The sequence below is a fragment of the Schistocerca nitens genome, chromosome 4 (assembly GCF_023898315.1).
Source record: "Schistocerca nitens isolate TAMUIC-IGC-003100 chromosome 4, iqSchNite1.1, whole genome shotgun sequence".
Classification (NCBI taxonomy): Eukaryota; Metazoa; Arthropoda; class Insecta; order Orthoptera; family Acrididae; genus Schistocerca; species Schistocerca nitens.
In genome coordinates, this window is record NC_064617.1 from 64,831,392 (window position 1) to 64,853,199 (window position 21,808).

Sequence of the window (21,808 nt, forward strand, 5' to 3'; positions counted from 1 at the left end):
TGAATGTCTGGTGAATTTGAATTTCAATGCATGTGTTAGGGATTGGCATGGATTATTAGAGCGAAGATGACAAGGTTATCATAGATGAGGGAAACAGAGACGGAAATTCCAAATAATACAGAGATACTGAGTGGAGATTCAGTCACGGGAGTGCACCAGAAAACGATCGGGAAATAACTAAAAGCGAGCCGTTTGAAGTAGCATCGCAGGAAGGACCAAGTATAGTTAAAGAACAAGAACAAGAACAAAGTAGTGACGAAATACCTGTGATCGAAGTTAGGAGAGCAGAGAAGCGTGCAACTTCACTTGCAGCAGAAAAGAAACTGCATGAAGCGAAAGTGCAGAACAGGAAGATGAGTATCGTGACACCCCACACCATCCCCTCCAGAAAGTTTCGGTGCGTGGACTTTCCTACTCGTGTAGTTTAAGCAGGGCGACAAAAGAAATGGTGCGAGATGTAAAAGAAAAGATCTACTGAAAACAAACGAGGAAATGAATGACGCACAATTTAAAAAAAACTAGGACAGTGGTTTGAGAAATGCGAAGAAAGTGAAGAAAAGTGAAGAAACTAGGGACGCGCATTTTGGGGAAGATGAAACGCAGTTACAAAACTTAAACAGAAAACTATATCAACAGGCAAAAGACGTTAACCAAAAATTTGATGCTCACATCAAGAAATGCGAAGAGCAAGTAAAAACATTAAATAAGGAAATAGATGACAAGAAACAGGAAGTGATTTGAAAGTGGAAACATTAGCGGAAGATGCTAGGAAGAGCATTAACGGGAACATTAAAGTTATTTAAGCGAGAACCACGGAGAGAAGAGAACATCAGTTTGCAAAAGTTATGGAGAGAGCACTGCATTCGTTCACAAAACTATGTGGCACTGAAGGTACTAACACAAATGTGCTAATATCCGCCATGGGACTGTTCTCAAACCAGAACGAAACAGCATCTTATGGGGTGGTACCAATAAATATATTTCAGAATGCCAAAATGAGAGATCTCGTGCAGTTCAAAAATGCGCAGGAACATGGACACATTAGATGCACTTACGAAAGGAAGGGAGAGCTATACAGGGTGCAAATGCTGCTCTGGGATGAAGAGTTGACGAGAGAATTCGTATGAAACCAGTCAGAGAACTGATGACGAGAAAAAAAAATAAAGGACTTAAAAATAATGGGGTTCAAGGGTCAAGCAGATCGTCATAAGCAATACCACACGATTCGGTAGCCAATGGTAAGCGACGCGTGATGTGGAGTAAAGAGCGATACTATGGGACAGTGGGTGACTGCTAATGAGGGATCTGGAGAGATCAGTCACGCCATAGCTCGTGGCAGTCCAGTAGAAATGTTTGTGTTTGGAAATTGGGTGGAGAACGTTACCTGCCATCATGTGTAGTGCCGACAGTGAAGCATGGAGGAGGTCGTGTTAGGTTGCGTCGGTGTTTTTCCTGTTTAGCTTGTGGCCCCCTATTGCTCTTTAAGAAAATTCTAAATAGGGAAGCAACGAAAAAAGCATGCCAAATTTAAAAGAAGGCTAAATATACAAGACTGCAAAATGTTGCATGAGATCGAAAGTTAGCAAGAACTTCAGTGTCAGATGCTTTTAGTAGTTTCCACAACGAAACTCCCTATCGAAATCTGGCACAAAACGAAGAGCTCGGATTAAAAAGAGTGTAAGAAAGGCATTTAGTCCTTGACCCCTAATGTTCAATCTGCACATGGAAGAAGCAACGATGGAAATAAAAGAAAGGTTTACGAGCGGAATTAAATTTCTAGTTGAAATGATATCAATGATACGATTCAAGTACAATCGCAACAAGATGCAATCAATACCTTCACTACGCGGTAGCTATAGTGACGTTATTGATGACATTGCCACTAAGGAGACATGCTAAACATAGTTTTCCGAAATTCCTTCACGAAACAAGACGAAGTAAGTATTCTAGAATACGAGTCTGGAATAACTGCACATGAGTAATTAGTACTAGATATCCTCAGTCTACCGCAGCAGCTTAAAACACTACCTCCGATCCATACTGTATACCAGTCTGATTCCTCTCTGAGTATGCTGAGATAATATCTCCATACCTTGCAGTGATACAGAAACGCTCGCTCGTAGAAAGCTCCGTATCCAAAGACTGGAATGTTACACAAGTCACGCCAAAACCCAATAAAAGAGACAGAAGTAGTCGGCTGTGTAAGAGAACTATATTGCTCACGTCAATTTGCAGTAGGATTTTGGAGCACATATTGTGTCTAACAATATGAATTAGCGCGAAGAAAACGATTTATTAATAGCCAACACAGGTTCAGAAAATCATGTGAAAGGAAAAAGTGACTCCTTCTTCTCGCTAAGTAATGAGTGCTACCGATAGGGAATGTCAAATGAATTCCATATTTCTAGATTTGCAGAATTCTTTTGACACTGTTCCTCACAAGCGAGCTGTAATCAAATTGCGAGCCTACGGAGTATCGTCTTAGTAGTGCGACTGGATTCATGATTCCCTGTCAGAAAGATCACAGTTCATAATAACTGACGGAAAGTCATCAAATGACACAGAAGTAATATTTGGAGTTCCCCGAGGCCCTCTGCTGATCTCGGTCTACATAAAGAGTTTAAGAGAGGTTCTGAGCAGTTCTCTTAGCTTGTTTACAGAAGATACTGTCATTTACCGTCATGTAAATTCATCAGATGGTCAAAGCGAATTTCAAAATGATTTAGACAAGACATCTGTATGGTGCAAAAAGTGGAGATTGAAAAGTGTGAAGTCACCTTCATGAGTACTAAACGGAATTCGCTAAATTACGGTTACCCGATAAATCACACAAATCTAATGGCTGTGAACTCAAATAAATTTTTAAGGATTACTGTTATGAATAGCTTAAAATTCAAGTTGTGGGGAAAGCAAACAGAAGACTGCCATTTATTTTCAGAACACTTAGAAAATGTAGCTGGTCTACTAAAGAGACTCTTTATACTATGCTTGTCCGTCCTCTTTTGGAGTATTACACTGCGGTGTGGGATTCGGATCATATAGGACTAACGGACAACACCGAAAAAGTTCAAAGCAGGTCAGCTCGTTTTGTGTTATCACGAAATGGCGGTGAGGTTACAGCGGATATGAAACAGCCTTTATAAAGAAGTCGGTTTTAGTTGCGGCAGGGTCCTCTCATGAAAATAAATAATAGATATAAGATCTCGCACGGCGAGATTTAAGGGTTAGGTTTTCCCTCACGCACTTAATTGTAAATAGCAAATAAATTATGTACATGTAAATGTATGTGTAGACAGGAACACAATTTACAGCTCAGCATAAAGTGTACACTAGAGAAACCGTTCAGAGAAGACGATCTTCATTTCAGCATGAAAAAGAACCCTGACGTAACGCCGCATGTGTCGGGCAATGGTTTGTGGACAGCAACCATTTCTGAAACGGATTGATCTGCCTAGAGTCCTGACCTGATCCCACTGTAACACCTTTAGGATAAAGTAGAGCGTAGACTTCGCTCCAGACCCCACCGTCCGAAATCACTACCTTCTGAGGTTTCGGCTCTGCGGAAGACTAAGCTGCCATTCCATGACGGACATTCAGACGGCTCATTTCCCCAACAGAGATCAAGTCTTATTAATGCCTACGAATAGGTGACCTGTAACTTTTGATCAGATACGCATGATCTGGGACTTATTGCATCGGAAAGAAATTAAATAATAGCTCCTGTCCCGTGGTTGTAACCGAGACTTTTAAGACATTCCTCTTTTTTGCGGCATCAGTCATCTGACTGTTTTGATGCAGTCTGCCACGAAATGCATTCCTTTGCCAGCCTCTCAGAGTAACACTAACTCTTCTCCCATAGCTTTTATCCCCTACAGCTCCCTCTAGTACCGTGGAATGTCTCAAGACAGGTCCTACCGTCCCGTCCTTTCTTTTTGTCAGTGTTTTCCACATATTCCTTTCTTCACCGAATCTGCGTAAATTCTTTATCTTATCAGTCCATCTAATTTGCAACATCTTTCTATAGCGAAAAATCTCAAACGCTTTATGTGATGTTTAAAGCTTTCCCGGCGTACTGATTGTTCCATAAAAACACGGGAGAACTTCCGGATGTCAGTAACGTCCTGCCACGATATTTCGGCGCAGAGTCTTCTGAAGATGGCCGGAAGACTCTGTGCCGAAACATCGTGGCAGGACGATACTGACATCCGGCAGTTCTCCCGTGCTCAAACGCTTTCATTCTCATCTTTTCCAGTTTTCCCACTGTCCATAAATCACTACCGCACACTGCTGTCCTCCAAGTTCGCATTCTCAAAAATTTATTTCTCAAATTAAGGCCTTTGTTTGATACTAGTGCACATGTTTTGAACAGGAATTTTCCTCTTCGCCTGTGCAATCCAGTTTTTTGTCATCCTTACTTCGTCCGTCATATATTTTGCGTCCGAGGTAGCAAAATTCCTTGGCTTTGTGTACTTCGTGGTTACCAATGCTGATGTTAATTTTATGGACAATCTAATTTTTGCTGATCGTCATTAGTTTCGCATTTCTTCGGTTTACTGTCAAACCATATACTGTGTTCATCAAACTGTTCATTGCATTCAACGGATCTAGTAATTTTTCACTTCCACTGAAAATAGCCATGTCATCAGGCAATCGAATCTTTGATATCCTTGCAGCCTGAATTTTAATTCTACTCTTCAACCTTTCTTCTCTACCTGTCATTGCTTCTTTCCTGTAGAGTTTGAACAGTGTAAGTGAAAGATTACATATTGCTTTCTGAACATATAAGGTCTACCGATTGAAAGAACAGTTGTGTGGATAGAAATTTTAACAGCTTTTTTATTTTAATTACAGTTTATTTGGAGCTGTACAACCATACATAATTGTCATGGCCACTGATACGTCCATCCGAGCTCGTAGGGTTTGAGTAGATTGCTTCATTGTAGGAAAAGTTATGCACGATGTGCTACGCTTCTTATCCACAGATGTACCTCTGACCTTTCAGAGATTTTTCTAAAGGACCGGAGATACGCGTCTCACGGAAAGATATCGGAGCTGCGAGGAAGACGTTGCAGAATCTCGTATCGAAATTTCTGAAGGAGCTCGAGGGTCTTCTTGGTCTAGCGGTGGAAAAGGTTTTTTTATTCAAGAGCTCGTCTCTGCACTTGTTCTCGATGGCCTTTTTGAGCATCAGGAACGTGTTGTAGCACTGCTCAGCGTTAACTGTTGCAACTTGTAAAATTAGTTGCTGAACCGGGATGCTTCTTCGTCGAAAAAGAAACTGGGCCTCACTTTTCCGACTTCCTGGGCAGGGAGGGCTCTTTGTGGACTACGGAGCTGGGATTCCGGCACTCAGTGCTTATCCGTTTGGTGGTGGGGTCGTAGTGGTGACACCGCTTTTCATCACATGCCACAATCTCTGAGCAAGGAAATGCTTTCCTTTCTCCGCGTATCTCAATAGGTTTGGTGTCTTCTGATTCTCTGGAAGATCCTTCGGCATCCACTTGTAATCGCTCTTTAGAGAGTTGTTATACAGAAACGAATATAAGATTACATTCTGTAATACGAAATGAACTAAGAGCCAAACAAACTGTAGTAGTATTTCGAAGTAATAGTTAAAATTTTACGAAGAGTAAATATTCGAAATAGAGTACGCGAAGTGGTGTAAAGGGAATCCAAGGAAGACATAACAGAGCTGAGTTTTGATTTGAATGTAATATATAAACCAATGCGCAGCATTGTTAGGTCTCTTGAGCGGTAGGTGGAATTTTGGGATTAGAAGCCAAATTAAATTGCATTCTTAGAACTGGATTACACATTGGAGTGGTGGAGAACAGGTTATTTTGGCATAAATTCAGAGACGAATTAGAGGTGACTGGGTGATATTCAAGTGAATGGTGATTGTATGTGTTAAACGAAACGCTACTATCGTATACTTACGATTGTGAAGAGATTTATTGACAATACGGAAACTTTTATACTGAATTAGGACTTTATTCGCTGTATGCGAATTATTAAATATTGGGATCGAAAATAGTTTGGACCTTATCACACTAGTATCTTTGCCGCTCGTTGTCAAGGTGATTCCGCTAATAAACGAGAAGCGAAAAATAGTGCCCGTTAAAAGACTAAGCTTTTGCTGAGCAGACATTGAAAGGATTCGAACCCATAATTAATTTCGTGTCTTGAGAAATGAGAAGGCCGAGAGACATATTTATAATTTATCGGCCATTAATGGCAAAGGACAGTTTCATGGGAAATCATATCTTTGGTGATAGGTACACGAAGGGATGTAGTATTGACTGTCTGTTGTCATACCGAAACAATACACACTAGGATCAACTCTCCTTTCATTGAACCCTCAGTGCCATCTCTCATTAATTTAAGAACTTAACTGTCTCAATAAAACAGAAATATACGAGATAGTCCCAGTATTTACCAAATTCCATAATCAGATAGTACATAGACAATAATATCTGTGAACATTCAAGGGTTATTGAAAAAAGCTGATAAACCTTTTTACAAACAGATTTAATAGGATTCAACGAATGCATACAGACTGCTAAAGTAAGAAAATCAAATTACTCAGGGAAACAAATTAGTAAAAATAGACTGGAATTCAATCGATATCTTACTCCAGAGTAATAAAAAACAAAATTGTCTTTGTATACATCGTGGTTGAAAGTGTATCAATTATCTCTGGAAAAAACGCGATCAATTTGCAACTGCTATTTGCCCGACCCACACGGCAGGGAATAGTTCTTCACTAGCCGGGACAATAAATACACAAACTTTTGTGATCAGCTCGGCTGCCGGGTGGGGGGGCGGGGGTGTGGGGGGTGGGGGGGCGGACGACGAAGCGATATCTGTGCAGTCGCGAAGACGGTGGGCATGCGGGCACATACACGATTCACAAACTTTGCCGAAACGGATGTTTACGTGGATTATGTCATGCACAGTTCCTTTGCTTATCGACAGTTCAGCAGGGTTGTAACGTGTGGTGGTGTGAAGAAATTCGATAACCGACTTTGCGTTGATCAGGAGGAAGCCATGATGCAACAAACTGCGGAAACAGCTCTCCATAAATAAGGGAACTGCTGCGAAGCCGTAAACTCCGCTTGTGCAACTGGAAACAAACGCCACACCACTTCTCGGTGAACACATTCACCGACTGGGATTACATACAACTCCTCTGCACAGAAGGTCTCCATTTCAATTGGGGATAGCTTAAACATTTATACGGACTTTTTTCAACTTTTTCCCAGTACTATCTCAAGAACAGTATCAGACACTGTATGGGAGCAAGTTTAAGTGATATAAGGCGCGAAAGGACTGACGTTATCACATAATTTCCTTTGAAATGGCAGATAGTGTCCATAAGAAGAAGGCCGACAGGTGAGGGTTAAACGCGTCCTGGTTTGACGGTTGAAGCAGAGTCTGATGAGCACAGTTCGCGAGGAGGCGGCGTGTCGAGCTGTGTGTATAACAAGAAGACGCCACGTAAACATCTGCTGTACGGCATGTGATGAATATCGAGTAACCCGGCTGTAATAAGGGCAGCAGGTAGGTGGCTAGGTTAGCACGAATGTGTTTTCCCGAGTAAGCAGCTACTGCGTACCGCTCGTGGTGTGAGGGTTAGCCCATGGCGTAAACACGTATGCTGTAAATTACTCCACGGCAGCCACATAAGTAAAGTCCATATTAACAAACGTGCAAGATAAGCACTGTCACCACATGGAAAAGGAATACGAGACGGCGATGCACAGCTAAGCAGCCTGTCTGTAGATGTATGCAGAGGTGACAAAAACTTTTGCGACAGCGATTGTACATATACAGATGGTGGTAGTTAAGCCGTGGTAAAATTTGCTGTTTTGAAGAGCGCGCAGCAGCGCGTAGTGTGAAGCAGTCGCCCTCAGTTTCTGGCGGTGGCGCCGCTGTGGCAATCGCAGCTTTGGTGTCTCCCTCTGGTGCAAAAGGGAAAAGGTTGCCTGTTCACGTGCATTTAAGGGGCGCTGTCAGGTCGGCAGGGGGTCACTCGGAGTGAGGCTGGGTCAGTTTCGCGTCACCAGTTGCTGGTCTGTCTCTCGTTCGCATTGTGCGGCAGTGAGTGTCTGCCCGTTGTCGGAGTGCTAGTATGGCTGTCGTTTGGATCAAACTTTAAAGCCAGAAAATGAGAGTCTTGCCACTCCGCCAGTAACAGAACTCAGCTAGTGGTCGTCCGGTCGGGGCTGTGTTCCTGCATCTGAGTCAGCTCGAGTTGCTCGGGCAACGGTCATTGGTGGTTGGATCGGTCGGTTAGTCGGTCGCGCACTGAGACACAAGATGACTTGTCCGCCTTGAGCGTCGGCGCAAGTGAGGTCTCCACGTGGGCCGCGCCTTATAGAAAGGGGTAGTGGCTTCGCGGTCGACACGAGAGCAACAGGAGTAAACCCACGACATCATTCTGGCCAGTACGAGCTGCGACGCAGTGAGAGGGGAGATAGGCGCGCCTTCCTGCGTCCGTTGAAGCGGCTGGCAGCGGACGGTTCGGGAGAGCGAATTGGGGGTGCTGCGCCAGGTCCTCGCCAGAAATCGCAGTTTATCAGAAGTTAAGTGAGTGGAGGTATGTTGTTTCATTTACTTGTTAAATTCTACTCGTTTTCTTGGTGAGGTCATCAGGCGCTTTGTTTTTGGGTCATCCTACCATTCTTCTCCGTTTTCCCACCCGCGGGAAGGTGGTTATTTATGAATTGGGTGGTCCATTTTCCCTTGTGGAGTTGAGGTGGGTTAGAGCAATCTGCGGTTCGGGTTGTTCGGTAATCCCCTTGTCAATCCGCCATACGTTAATAGCTGCCTCTGTCATGTCTGATTCGGTGTTAACGAATTTATTGCTTAAAGTGTAATGGCCGAATTCCTGAAATATGATTTTATCTTGCCTTTCGTCTTGCGAGGTGGTATATGTGTAATGTAGAGCATGTTGGTACATTTTACGTAAAACTGCATTTCATGGATTTTATTTAAATGATCATTTTAGTATATAAAGTTGCCACCCTTCCACCGTAAGAGTTCTTTTAAAGACAAGTTGGACTTTCGGTAACAAATAATTTTTAATGTGAGTGTTTTGTACCATTTCAATCCCTCTTACGGGGGTGCATAGTATATGTCATTGTGTGAGTTGTTAAAATTTTTAGTTTAAAGTAATCTGGTGTGTTGCAGATTTGCACCAGTGTAGTCTTTCAGAGGTTGTTGTGAGCGGTCGTGACTACGGCCGTTTTAGAAGGGAGCGGCAAGGTTCTCAGCCCGAAGGCTCATACGACAAAAAAAGAAAAAAAAATGTTATTTCTACCTCTGAATAAATTTTGATATTTACAAGGTGCTTTCTGGTTATAATTTTAAATCTGTTTCAAAAGAAATAGGGGCTAATAGGAATAAAATTTCCATTCATCGAAAAAAAATTTCTTTCATTTCTTTCACCAGTTACCCATTGGCAACTACTTCCACGCTTGCATAGTGTGATTAAATGTGTTCTTGATGAATCGATAGAATATAAAGTAAATTCTTAAGAAAAGGTTTTGAAAGTAAATTCACGGTTCAGTAGTATAATGTATACAGCGTTGTAAAAGTACCGTTCACTGCCGTAGCTGTGATTTGCACTCAGGTGAGTCATCTGCAAAGCTTTCCGACGTGATTGTGCCCCACGACAGGAATCAACTGTCTCTGATCGCGGGATGACAATTCGAGCTAGACGCATGGGACATGCCATTTCGAAACAGTTAGGGAATTTCAATATTAGTCCGCAGCTCGTGGTCGTGCGGTAGCGTTCTCGCTTCCCACGCTCGGTTTCCCGGGTTCGATTCCCGGCGGGGTCAGGGATTTTATCTGCCTCGTGATGGCTGGGTGTTGTGTGATGTCCTTAGGTTAGTCAGGTTTAAGTAGTTCTAAGTTCTAGGGAACTGATGACCTCAGATGTTAAGTCCCATAGTGCTCAGAGTCATTTGAACCATTTTTTTTTTCAATATTCCGATATCCTCAGTGTCAAGAGTAGGCCGAGAGGACCAAATTTCAGGCACTGCCTCTTACCGCGAACATCAAAGTTGCCAAAGGTCTTCACTAAACGACCGAGGGCAGCGGCGTTTGTGCAGAGCTGTTAGTGCTAACACAGAAGCAACACTGACTAAAACAACGGCAGAAATCAGTATGGGGCATTCGCCGAATGTAACCATTAGGACAGCGCTGCGAAATATGGCGTTAATGGGCTACGGCAGCAGACGGTAGATGGGAGTTCTTTTGCTAAAAGCACGATGCCACCTCTGGCGCTTGTTCTGGGCTCGTGACGCTATCAGCTGGGCCCTAGACGACTTGAAAACCGTGGTCTGGTAAAAAAAAAGACGAGTCCCGATTTTAGTTAGCAAGAGCTGATGGCGGGTTTCGAGTGTGGCGCAGGTCCCACGAAGCCATGCGCCCAGTTTATTAACAAGGCACTGTGCAAGATGAAAGTTCCATAATGGTGTGGGCTGTGTTTACGTGGAGTGGACTGGGTCATTGACTGGAAATGGCTATGTTGGACTGCTTGAAGACCGTCTACACCCATTCATGGACTTCATGTTCGCAAACAACAGTGGAGTTTTTATGGGCAACGGTGCGCCACGTCACTGGGTCACAACTGTTGCTTGCAGTTTGAAGAACATTCTGGAGACTTCGACCGAGTATTTCGGCCAACCACATCGCCCGACATGAATCCCTTCGAATAATCCTTGAACATAATGGAGAGGTCAGTTCGTGCACAAAATTCTGCACCGGCAGTACTTGTGCAGTTGTGGACGGCTGCAATGGTAACAGGGGTCGGTATTTCTGTAGGGGACTTCCAACTACTTGTTGAGTCCATGCCAAATCGAGCTGCAGCACTACACTGGTCCAAAGGTGGTCCGATGGATGTTAGAAGATATCCGATGACTTCTATCATCTCAGAGTGACAGTACTTGTCTTACTACCTGAGCCCCCATCTAACGCTGTTACTCGCTCCTGTGAACGGGAACGCGTTATGCAGATCTTGGTGCCTCTCTCAACCATCTAGAAAAGATAACCTGAAAATGCCTAAATAAGGCGAAACGCGTCGTTGAAAAATAAAAAAACTAAAATTGCAACCAAGACTGTTTTTAACCAATACTGTGAAGCACTGGTTTGCTGTATGCCACATATGGATTGGAAGAATTTATATAGTTCTTGACATATTGTCGATGCAATACAGAAATATATGTATCCGCTCCTATTATAAAAATGGATGTACGTGTGTATGGGTGTGTATATGTTCCACATCTCCTTCTAATCCACTGGACCGATTTGGCCCAAACGTACGTATATTCGTTACTGTCAGACAACAATCGCTTTGGGGTAAGAACCACATAGCTACCATAGTTCAGGAGACATTTCGCCAAGAGCATTGAGAGCCGTGACAAACTGCCGCCTCATGCATGACTTTCAAATTTATTATTTCTTTGCTAATCGCAACTACAAAATCATATCATGGTACTTCTCATATTTCAGGCGATATGACGTCACAAACACTGAGGTGCGTGAAAAACTGCTGAATTGTGCATGACATGTTCATGAGCTCTTTGCTGCTGACTGCATTCAGGAAATTTATCAAAAATATTCTATACAATCACGTTCTGAGTTAAACAGACTTTACAGAGATTTTGTCTTTTGCATATTGTGTTCCTTAATTCGGGTACTGTACTGATACGTCCGTACACTACACATACTTATTTGCGCGACTGTTTCATAATTTCGAGGTTTTTTCACTAGTAAAGTAATCCTGAGTTAATAACGAGCATAAAAACTGATACAGGGATTAGTGAACTCAGGGTTGTCGTAGCGAGATTGAATATTGTAACCCCCAAATATTCCAAAAATAAACGAAATATATACCTATTCAAAAAATCAGATAAAAATTCACTTGATGCCTTCCTGAGACCCAATCTCCACCCCTTCCAAATTAATGATATAAATGTAGACCAGATGTGGCTTGAATTCAGAGAAATAGTATCGGCAACAATTGAGACATTTATACCAAATAAATTAACAAACGACGGTGCTGATCCTCCTTGGTACACTAAACGGGTTAGAATACTGTTGTGGAAACAACGAAACAAACATGCCAAATTTAAACAGACGCAAAATTCCAAAGATTGGCGATCTTTTACAAAAGCTCGAAATTTAGCGCAGACTCTAATACGTGATGCTTATAACAGTTTCCACAACGAAACTTTGCCTCGAAACCTGGCAGAAAATCCAAAGAGATTCTAGCCGTACGTGAAGTATGTTAGCGGCAAGAAACAATCAATGCCTTCTCTGCGCGATAGCAATGGAGCTGCTATCGAAGACAGTACTGCCAAAGCAGAGTTACTGAACACAGCCTTCCGAAATGCCTTCACAAAAGAAGATGAAATAAATATACCAGAATTCGAATCAAGAACAGCTGCCAACATGAGTAACGTACAAGTAGATATCCTCAGAGTAGTAAAGCAACTTAAATCACTTAATAAAAGCAAGTCATTTGGTCCAGACTGTGTACCAGTTAGGTTCCTTTCAGAGTATGCTGAGGCATTAGCTCCATACTTGACAATAATATGCAACCGTTCACCCGACGAAAGATCCGTACCCAGAGTCAGGAAAGTTGCACAGGTCACACCAATATTCACGAGAGTTAATAAGAGTAATCTACTTAATTACAGGCTCATATCATTAACGTCGATATGCTTCAAGATTCTGCAACATATATTGTGTTCGAACATTATGAATTTCCTCGAAGAAAACGGTCTATTGACACACAGTCAACATGGCTTTGTAAAACATCGTTCTTGTGAATCACAACTAGCTCTTTATTCACATAAAGAGTTGAGTGTTATAGGCAAGGGATTTCAGAGAGATTCCGTATTTCTGGATTTACAGAAGGATTTTGACTCTGTACCATACAAGCGGCTTATAGTGAAATTGCGTGCTTATGGAATATCTTCTCAGTTATGTGACTGGGTCTGTGACTTCCTGGCAGAGAGGTCACAGTTCGTAGTAATTGACGGAAAGTCATCGAGTAAAACAGAAGTACTTTCTGGCGTTCCACAAGGTAGTATTATAGGTCCTCTACTGTTCCTTATTAATATCAACGAATTCGGACACAATCTGAGCAGCCGTCTTAGGTTGTTTGCAGATGACGCTGTCGTTTATCGACTAATGAAGTCATCAGGAGATCAAAACAAACTGCAAAACTATTTAGAAAAGATATCTGAGTGGTGCGAAAAGTGGCAGTTGACCCTAAATAACGAAAAGTGTTAGGTCATCCACACGAGTGCTAAAAGGAATTCGTTAAACTTCGGTTACACGATAAATCAGTCCAACATAAAGAGCGTAAATTCAACTAAATACCTAGGAATAACAATTACGAACAACTTAAATTGGAAGAAACACATAGAAAATGTTGTGTGGAAGGCGTCTGTTGGCAGGATACTTGGAAATGAAACAGATCTACTAAGGCGACTGCGTACACTACGCTTGTCCGTCCTCGTTTAGAATACTGCTGCGCGGTGTGAGATCCTTACCATATAGGACTGACGGAGTACATCGAAAAAGTTCTAAGAAAGGCAGCACCTTTTGTTTTATCGCGAAATATGCGAGAGAGTGTCACAGAAGTGATACAGGATTTGGGCTGGACATCGTTAAAAGAATGGTGTTTTTCGTTGCGACGGAATCTTCTCACGAAATTCCAATCACCAACTGTCTCCTCCGAATTCGAAAATATTTTGTTGACACCGACCTACATAAGGAGAAACGATCATCACGATAAAATAAGGGAAATCAGAGCGCGTACGGAAATATATAGATGTTCGATCTTTCCGCGCGCTATACGAGATAGGAGTAATAGAGGATTGTGAAGGTGGTTCGATGAACCCTCTGCCAGGCACTTAAATGTGATTTGCAGAATATACATGTAGATGTAGATGAAATGGCAGTTTTCAATACTTCACTACAATCACAGTTTTTTTTTTGTCTTTGTTTCTAATAGGAAATTAGGAAAATGAATCCCCCAGTGTCGTGTTTACAAACTTTTAAAATTTCAGCATTTTATCTTGGACCGATTTTTTAAACTTTAACTAACAACACGAGCTTGGTGCGCCGGATTTACTAGATTATTACTCTATTTTACAAACTAATCTGCCGTTGCACTAACAGTATTAAACAACAGATGAATAAAATTTGTGTTAAGGACATTTATTCACTTCACCAACCATAATACTGTCTGCAATTTACCAAACTTATGGGAAGTTAAGACAGCAATGACACGATGATTCGAGAGGTGTTTGGCCACACTCCAATCCTGTACGAAGTCAGTGAACTGTAGGAGTCGGCCATGCATTTCGTAAATCCCTTTGACATACAGACAGAAGTCGAGGAAAGACTTGGGTGCGTCTCACCCAAAATCAAAAATCTGAATGATTTGGCGACTTCCGCCCCATACTCACTTTGCTTAGGTCGCAGAAAAGTGAAGTGTTCGAAAAAGCTGAGCCTTTTCAGTGAGTGAAATAATAACAATAAGAGAAACATGTTCGGCATTGTGGCTGCTGAAATATGCTGCAAGAAATGTGTGGGAGTACTCACGGAGGCCTGTACGGTGTGATCGTAGTAGTCCTGAAAGCCGTTCCAGAAGCCGAAGTGAGAGTCGAAGCCGCGGTAGGTGGGCGTGTACTCCCTCTGGTAGAAGCCCAGGTGCCACTTGCCGACGGCGTGCGTCGCGTAGCCGAGCCCGCGCAGGCGCTGTGGCAGCAGCGTCTCGTTCAGAGGGAGTCCCCAAGGTTCCGGCTCCAGGATCACCAGGTGTTGCATGCCTGAAAACCGCCGTGACGTCACTTAAACAACGGCTCAGCAGGTACACTGACGATAAAAAAAAAATTAATTTCTACTGTCTATACTTTTACAAATAAATTCATAAAACTTTGTCAGCATGACCAGGAAGGATTGAGGACTCACATTCATAGCAGTGGAAGTTCAAAAACGTAGCAATATATCTTTTTCTACATGTGAGATTCCATGGTTTTTTCATTTACTACTGGCTGCATTTGTTTCTGTAGATACACTTTTCTTCCTAAGAAAGAGAGATTCTTTGATGAATTTTGCACAGTATACAAGCAGTACTTACAGGTGTATGAAACTCTAGAATTCTCCAAATCTATTAACTATAAAATTTGAGTTTTTTCTGGCTGCTTTGAAATGTAACAGTTCATTTATTTTTTTCATAAATTAAATAAACTATAGAGTTTCACACACATGTAACTATAGTTTGTATGCTGTGCAAAATTCATCGAAGAATCTCTCTTACTTAGGAAGAAAAGTGTACCTATAGCAACAAATGCAGCCAGTAGTAAGTGAAAAGAATGATGAAGTTTGACATGTAAAAAAATGTATTTTGTTACGTTTTTGAGCTTCCACTGCTATGAGTATGAATCCTGAATCCTTCCTGATCATTCTTTCAAAGTTTTATGAATTTATTTGTAAAAGTATAGACAATGGAAATTAAAATTTCCTGTGGTGCCTCTCCTGCTCCAAGTCGGCCAGTTTGACGTCCTACCCACCGTAACATAGCAAGATCTTAGATTAACGTAAACGCGAAATAAGCTATTTCAGATGCGAAGTGGTGGTACCATAATAGCCGGCGTAAGTGTCAGGCTGTTGAATGGAAGCATGCAAACGTACATGCATTGTGTTGTACAGGTGGCAATATCAGTTTGTAGGACGAATTTGCATGCCTGTTGCACTTGGTCGGTCGATACAGGGACGGTTAATGGTGTCTGTGGATGACGCTGAAGATATGGTCCGACGATGTCCCTTACGTGCGCGACTGGATATCTGCTGATCGAACAGGCCAATGCAGAGCACGTTGGATTATAACGGCGGTATGTGACCGAGCGTTATCCTGTTGGAAAACGCCCGCTGGAATGCAGTTCTTGAATGGCAGCAGAACAGGCCCAATCACCAGACTGACGTACGAATTTGCAGTTAAGGTGCTTCGGGTAACAACGAGAGTGCCCCTGCTGTCATAGACAGTCGCACCACAGACCATAATTGCAAGTGTAGGTCCAGTGTGTGTAGCACGCATACAGGGCGGCTGCAAGCCCTCAACTGGCATCCTTCTAACCAATATGTGGCCGTCACAGACAAACACAACGGCCCTCCACTCTGTCCTGCAATGGGCTCTCCCTCGACACCATTGACGTCGCCAATGGCGGTTGTTTGGAGTCAGTCGAATGCACGGTACAGGGCATCTGGCTCGGAGACGTCCTGGAAGTAACCGATTTGTATCCGTTGTGTCACTCTGGTGCCAACCGCTGCTCAGACTGCTGCTGAAGATGCAATACGATGTGTCAGAACCACTGTCAAACACGATGGTCTTAGCACTTGGTAGTGTCACATGGTCATCCGGAGGCCTGTCTTCTTGTGACCATACTTTCTCGTGACCACCACTACCGACAATTATGTGAAGTGGCTACGTACCTGTCACGTCTTTCTGTAACATCGCAGAAGGAACGTCCAGCATCTCTTAGCCCTATTACGCTACCTCGTTTAAGCCCATTAAGGTATTGCTAATGGGTCTTTGTCGCTTTAAGGTATATTTGGCTAATATCAAAGGTAATTAACGCTGACCACCATTACAGCATTTATTTAACCCTCGGTCGCTCGCACGGATGTCACTCATCTACATGACTTTGCCGCTCAATTTTGTCTGACAGGGCAGGATTGAGATCGCGACATTTTCAGTACCTTTCTGTTAACTCTCCAGCAGTTAGCTAAAATGATTGATGGCTTTCAGTTACGAAAGATACATTGTTTATGAAACATTGTTATAGTCTGGAGGACACCAGGCATCCGCACGAGCTCTGCTGCCGCAATCTGAAACAAAGTAAGTCTGTATTACTTTATTATTTTCCTAGATTCCATCGACCTTTCATGTGCGTAAATTTGGGCTTTCTGAAACTGACTGCAGCTGCCTTCCGTGTCACCTAGTATTCTCTTTATTTTTAGATTGTGGAAGAAATGTCAAAAGCAAAAAAACCTCGGACAGAGTTTAGTAGAGATCTGATGTATGGCTGCAATGGTTCGGTGAGCTGAGTGATGAACATGCTCACAGTGATAGCGCTGACTCAGAGACTGAGGACTGTGTTCATGAAAGCGGTCATGATTCAGGAACAGAACAAGAAGTGCCAGAGAATGATGAATATGAGTCACAGGAAAAATAGGGAAAGATGGAATAACTAAACGGAAGAAAAATAAATATCCTACCATTGTTAGAAGCAGATCTTGAAATATTATTACCCATTTGCCTGGACCAAAAAATCAAGCTCGTATAAAAAGACAGAAATAGAAATTCTGAATTTGTTCTTGGATGAAAACATAATAAGCATTATCGCAACATGCAGTAATATATCCATCAGTGAAGTTCATGGTAGCTTCTCTAGGGAAAGGGATGCGATAGAGATCACAGCTTTCATTGGTTTGTTACATATGTGTGGATCTTTGAGGTGTTCTAGGAAGAGTATATCGAAATTGTGGTATAACTCAAAGGGAAACGGACTTGAATCATGTTATTTATGCATAACTGAGCCGGCCGCGGTGGTCTCGCGGTTCTAGGCGCGCAGTCCGGAACTGTGGGACTGCTACGGTCGCAGGTTCGAATCCTGCCCCGGGCATGGATGTGTGTGATGTCCTTAGGTTAGTTAGGTTTAAGTAGTTCTAAGTTCTAGGGGACTGATAACCACAGCAGTTGAGTCCCATAGTGCTCAGAGCCATTTGAACCATTTTTTGCATAACTGAAAACCATTTCAGGTTTCTGTTGAGATGTCTCAGGTTTGATAATATCCGTGATACAGGTGTTCGCAGTGAGACTGACAGTTTGGCTCCAATCAGAGAGGTACTTGAACCTTTCATGAACAATCGCCAAAAATAATTTTGACCTAGTGAATATCTTACTGTTGACGAACAGCTTTTTGGCATTTAGAGGAAACTGCCCATACCATTCAGGCAATATATCCATAGCAAACCAGCAAAGTATGGGTTAAAAGCATTTGCTTTGGTTGATGTAAAAACAGCTTTCACTTTGAATTTAGAACCGTAAGTAACCAGAGGGACCATATAATGCCAGTAATTCAGCTGAAGATATCGTACTTCGAATGATCGAACTTTTTGAAACGTTAGAATATATTATAATGTGTACGAATATTAAATGTATTATATTTAGATTTAATAAAAAATAAAAAAATCGGTCATAAACAGCGTTCAAAGTATACAAATAGACCGCCTGCTTTGTGGATGACACCTGTCATCCGAGTGAGTCACAATATCATGAATTTTCGCTCGAGTAACGGAGGGTTAAAGCAAACCTGATTTTCATCCTCATAGTGGTGCTACTAGAACCACCCTTATGCGACTGCCGCGGAATTTGAACACATGTAATCTTGCCGATGTACAACACACCGACCAATTTTAGTTTATGTCGCAAAACTCCTTTTTAGTGTTGTGATTTTCTTTCCGTCAGTGTATAACAGATCTGGGTAGCACATGGGAGAACATATTGAGTAACAGTTAGTTTGTTTGGAATATCATCTACCGCATCAGTTCTTACAGTCATCATTCTATTTTATTCCCTGCATAGGCGTGCTTCAGTTTGATAGTTATACTAAAACCCACTATGCTATTTCTGTCAAAGCATCATCATCGGTGATTCTGTAAGTGCGGGATAGATAATAAGTCGCTGCACCTTGATTCTCATTTTTACGTATTTCGGAACGGGCAAATTGTGAAAGCAATTTTTTTTCCGATTACAACCTCTGTGCCACCAACTAACCTCTAGTTGCCTTCCGGGAAAGGATGATAGAAATTTATTCCACGATCAGGATTCGAATAGGCTGCTTCCGAGCTGAGCGCTATCACACGGGCTCACGTTAACAACCTCGGCTACAATTTTTCTTTATTTAGCCCAGTTTATTTTGTTACCTAGTTTCTGGCTAGTCAGTTACATTCGTGTTGCGACTCTCCACTATTAGGTGTTATGAAGCTTCTGCCATGGTGAGGAATAAGCAACCTTTAGGTGCCTTCGCAGAAATTATGATTAGGGTAACAATAACAACAGGGAAATTGCAGTAACTTAAGGTGTGCCGCAGGGGAGTGTGTTGGTACCTTGCTGTTCACGTTGTATACCAATAACCCTGCAGGCAATATTAATAGTAGCGTCTGGATTTTCGCAGACGTTGCAGTTATCTATAAAGAACTACTCCCTGAAAAATGGTGCACTAATACTAAGTCAGATGTCGATAAGATCTTAAAGTGATCCGAAAATTAGCAACTTTCTTTAAACCTTCATAAATATAAAATTTTGTAGTTCACAAAGCGGAAAACGTAGTATGCTATAACTACAGTATCGGTCACAATTGTGATCGGTCAACAGACATAAAAACCTGGGCGCAATAATCTGTAGGAACATGAAATTGGACGGTCGTATAGACTGAGTCATAGTTTAAGCAGGTTGCAGACTTCGGTCTGTTTGTAGAAAACTATTGAAATGCAATTAGCCTGCAAAAGACGTTGTTTGCAAAACACCTGCGCGACCTGTCCTGGAATAATGCTTAATGGTGTGGGAACAACAAGACTAAGAGGGTATACTAATCGTGTACAAAGATGGACAGGACGAGTGGTCAGCGAGATGCGGAAAATGTTTGAAGACAGACGGGAACAATTCTATTAAAGCCTAGTTAGATGAAGTTTGCAGAACCAACATTATATTATGAATCTAGGAATATGTTACCCGCCCCCTGCCGATACTTATCGCTGCCGTAGGATTCGTGAAGACAAGACTGTGGTAATTACAGCCAGTGCAGAAGGGTTTCAGCAATGATTCTTGCCGTACTCCCCACGAGAGTGGAGCGGAAGGAAGTCCTAATAACTGGTACAACGGGAAGTACCCTCCGCGTCGTACTTCACAGTGGTTTGCACTGCGAGGATGTAGGTGTATGTTTCTGTCTCTCGTGATCAGCTAGACGGCAAAACTCACAGGTTGGTATAAATCAGAAAGAAACTAACTATCGTGTGTAGTGGTGTAAAATTCCTGGGCATTTAAAAGTTGGGACGAACGCACTGGATAAATGCCTGGTCAAATGTCCAAAATTCGTAAATTCCCGGGCATTTACTCATTTTAAAGATTAATTGATAAGTAGTGCTTATAAAATTAATTTTAAGCTGCTATTTTGTATAGAAAAATGTGTTTTTTAGCAGTACTTCTTTAGTGGCTGGGTAATCAAGCTGAAAAAGTTACTTGAGAGTTAGGGGAGAGTTCTTAGGGGAAATAATTTGGACTGCAAACACAACTTTTTACATCCTTAATGAGTTCAGTTTTGTCTTCACAGCGGTGTGGGCGTACGGAAGTCGATAAAGGGAGGATCACAGTAGAAAACTATAGTCTTGTACGAATGTTGATACATCTGATAATTAATCATGTCTTTTTTCTTCGCTCAAAATAGTTTAACATTTAAGAAAACCATTTATCATCAAGTGTGTGAGTGGGGAGACTGTACGCTGTAGGAGACTGTGTGTGTGTGTGTGTGAGAGAGAGAGAGAGAGAGAGAGAGAGAGAGAGAGAGAGAGAGAGAGAGAGACCGAGAGTGAAGAGTATAACTGGTAAAAAGAAAAAGGACAGTATAAATGACAAGCAGCTGTCAAAAACAGGTGCCATTTCTTAACATCGCAAGTTGAAATACTAGTAAAAAAATGTGCTTCCTCTTCTTTCCTTTCGTTTTTAGTAATAACAGCAATGAATGACATATGTAGGTTTAAGTGTAAACATTTAGCAACTTTCAATATCGGGAGTATCGCCACCTGCCAGATTTAAAATGGTGAATTATACAGTCTGGCAATAAACTTTAAAAAGCCAGGCCCACATCACTAATCATATGGCACTGTTTGCAAGAACACCCCGAGGGGTAATTCAGCAGCCTACAATGAGGTGTCAAACATCACGGGATATCGATACGCTCATATACAGATGGCAGCTGTATCACGTACACAGTGTATAAAAGGGCAGTGCGTTGGCGGAGCTGTCATGTGAACCCATGTGATTCATGGGAATATGGCCGCACGACGGGAACTAACAGATTTGTAGCGTGTAATGATAGTTGGAGCTAGACGCATCGGACTTTCCGTTTCGGGGATCGTTCGAGAATTCGATATCCTGAAATCCATACAATTTGGTATAAAAAGTATGAAAAAGATCGATTAATATTTAACAGTACTTCTTCAGATTCGTAGAGAGTGTGTGTAACATATGGCGCGCAGTGTTACGCTAGTACACCGCTCGTTCAGCCCAGTACCCAATGTCAGCTGAGCCAGCGTGAGAACCAACATCTACTGTCCTCCCGGCTACACGGCAAGATGACAACTCGTGATAAGATGCTACGTGACAAAACGAGACAACGAAAAATAAATGTAACTCGGGCCCAGGAGCATGGGACAGGGGCTGGTAGATAAAATCTATCAATACTGTACCAACAGTCGTTGTTTTGAAGTTGTATTATAAGGATAACAGTTTCGACATTCCATACACGTCATCTTCAGGCCTGTCGCATGTAAGAGACAAGGACAGGTGCTGTCACATACGTAAAGAGCACACATACTCATGATGTTCGTATGCCTACGGCACCAGACATGAATGCTGGTGCCCTGTCTTATATATGTACCAGTGTTACTTGGTGTCATTCATGCGTCACGCCTGAACATAACGTGACTGGAACGTCGAAAG

At 42.2% G+C, this 21,808-nt stretch overlaps 1 protein-coding gene across 1 annotated transcript in view; it reads right to left on the bottom strand.

Moving 5' to 3' along the window:
• Positions 1–21,808, bottom strand: part of LOC126252121 (arylsulfatase B-like) — a 366,034-nt gene that overhangs the window by 288,102 nt on the left and 56,124 nt on the right. The window contains exon 3 of the mRNA XM_049952986.1: positions 14,629–14,855. Coding sequence (XP_049808943.1) covers positions 14,629–14,855 — 227 coding nt within the window. The remainder of the gene's footprint in view (positions 1–14,628; positions 14,856–21,808) is intronic.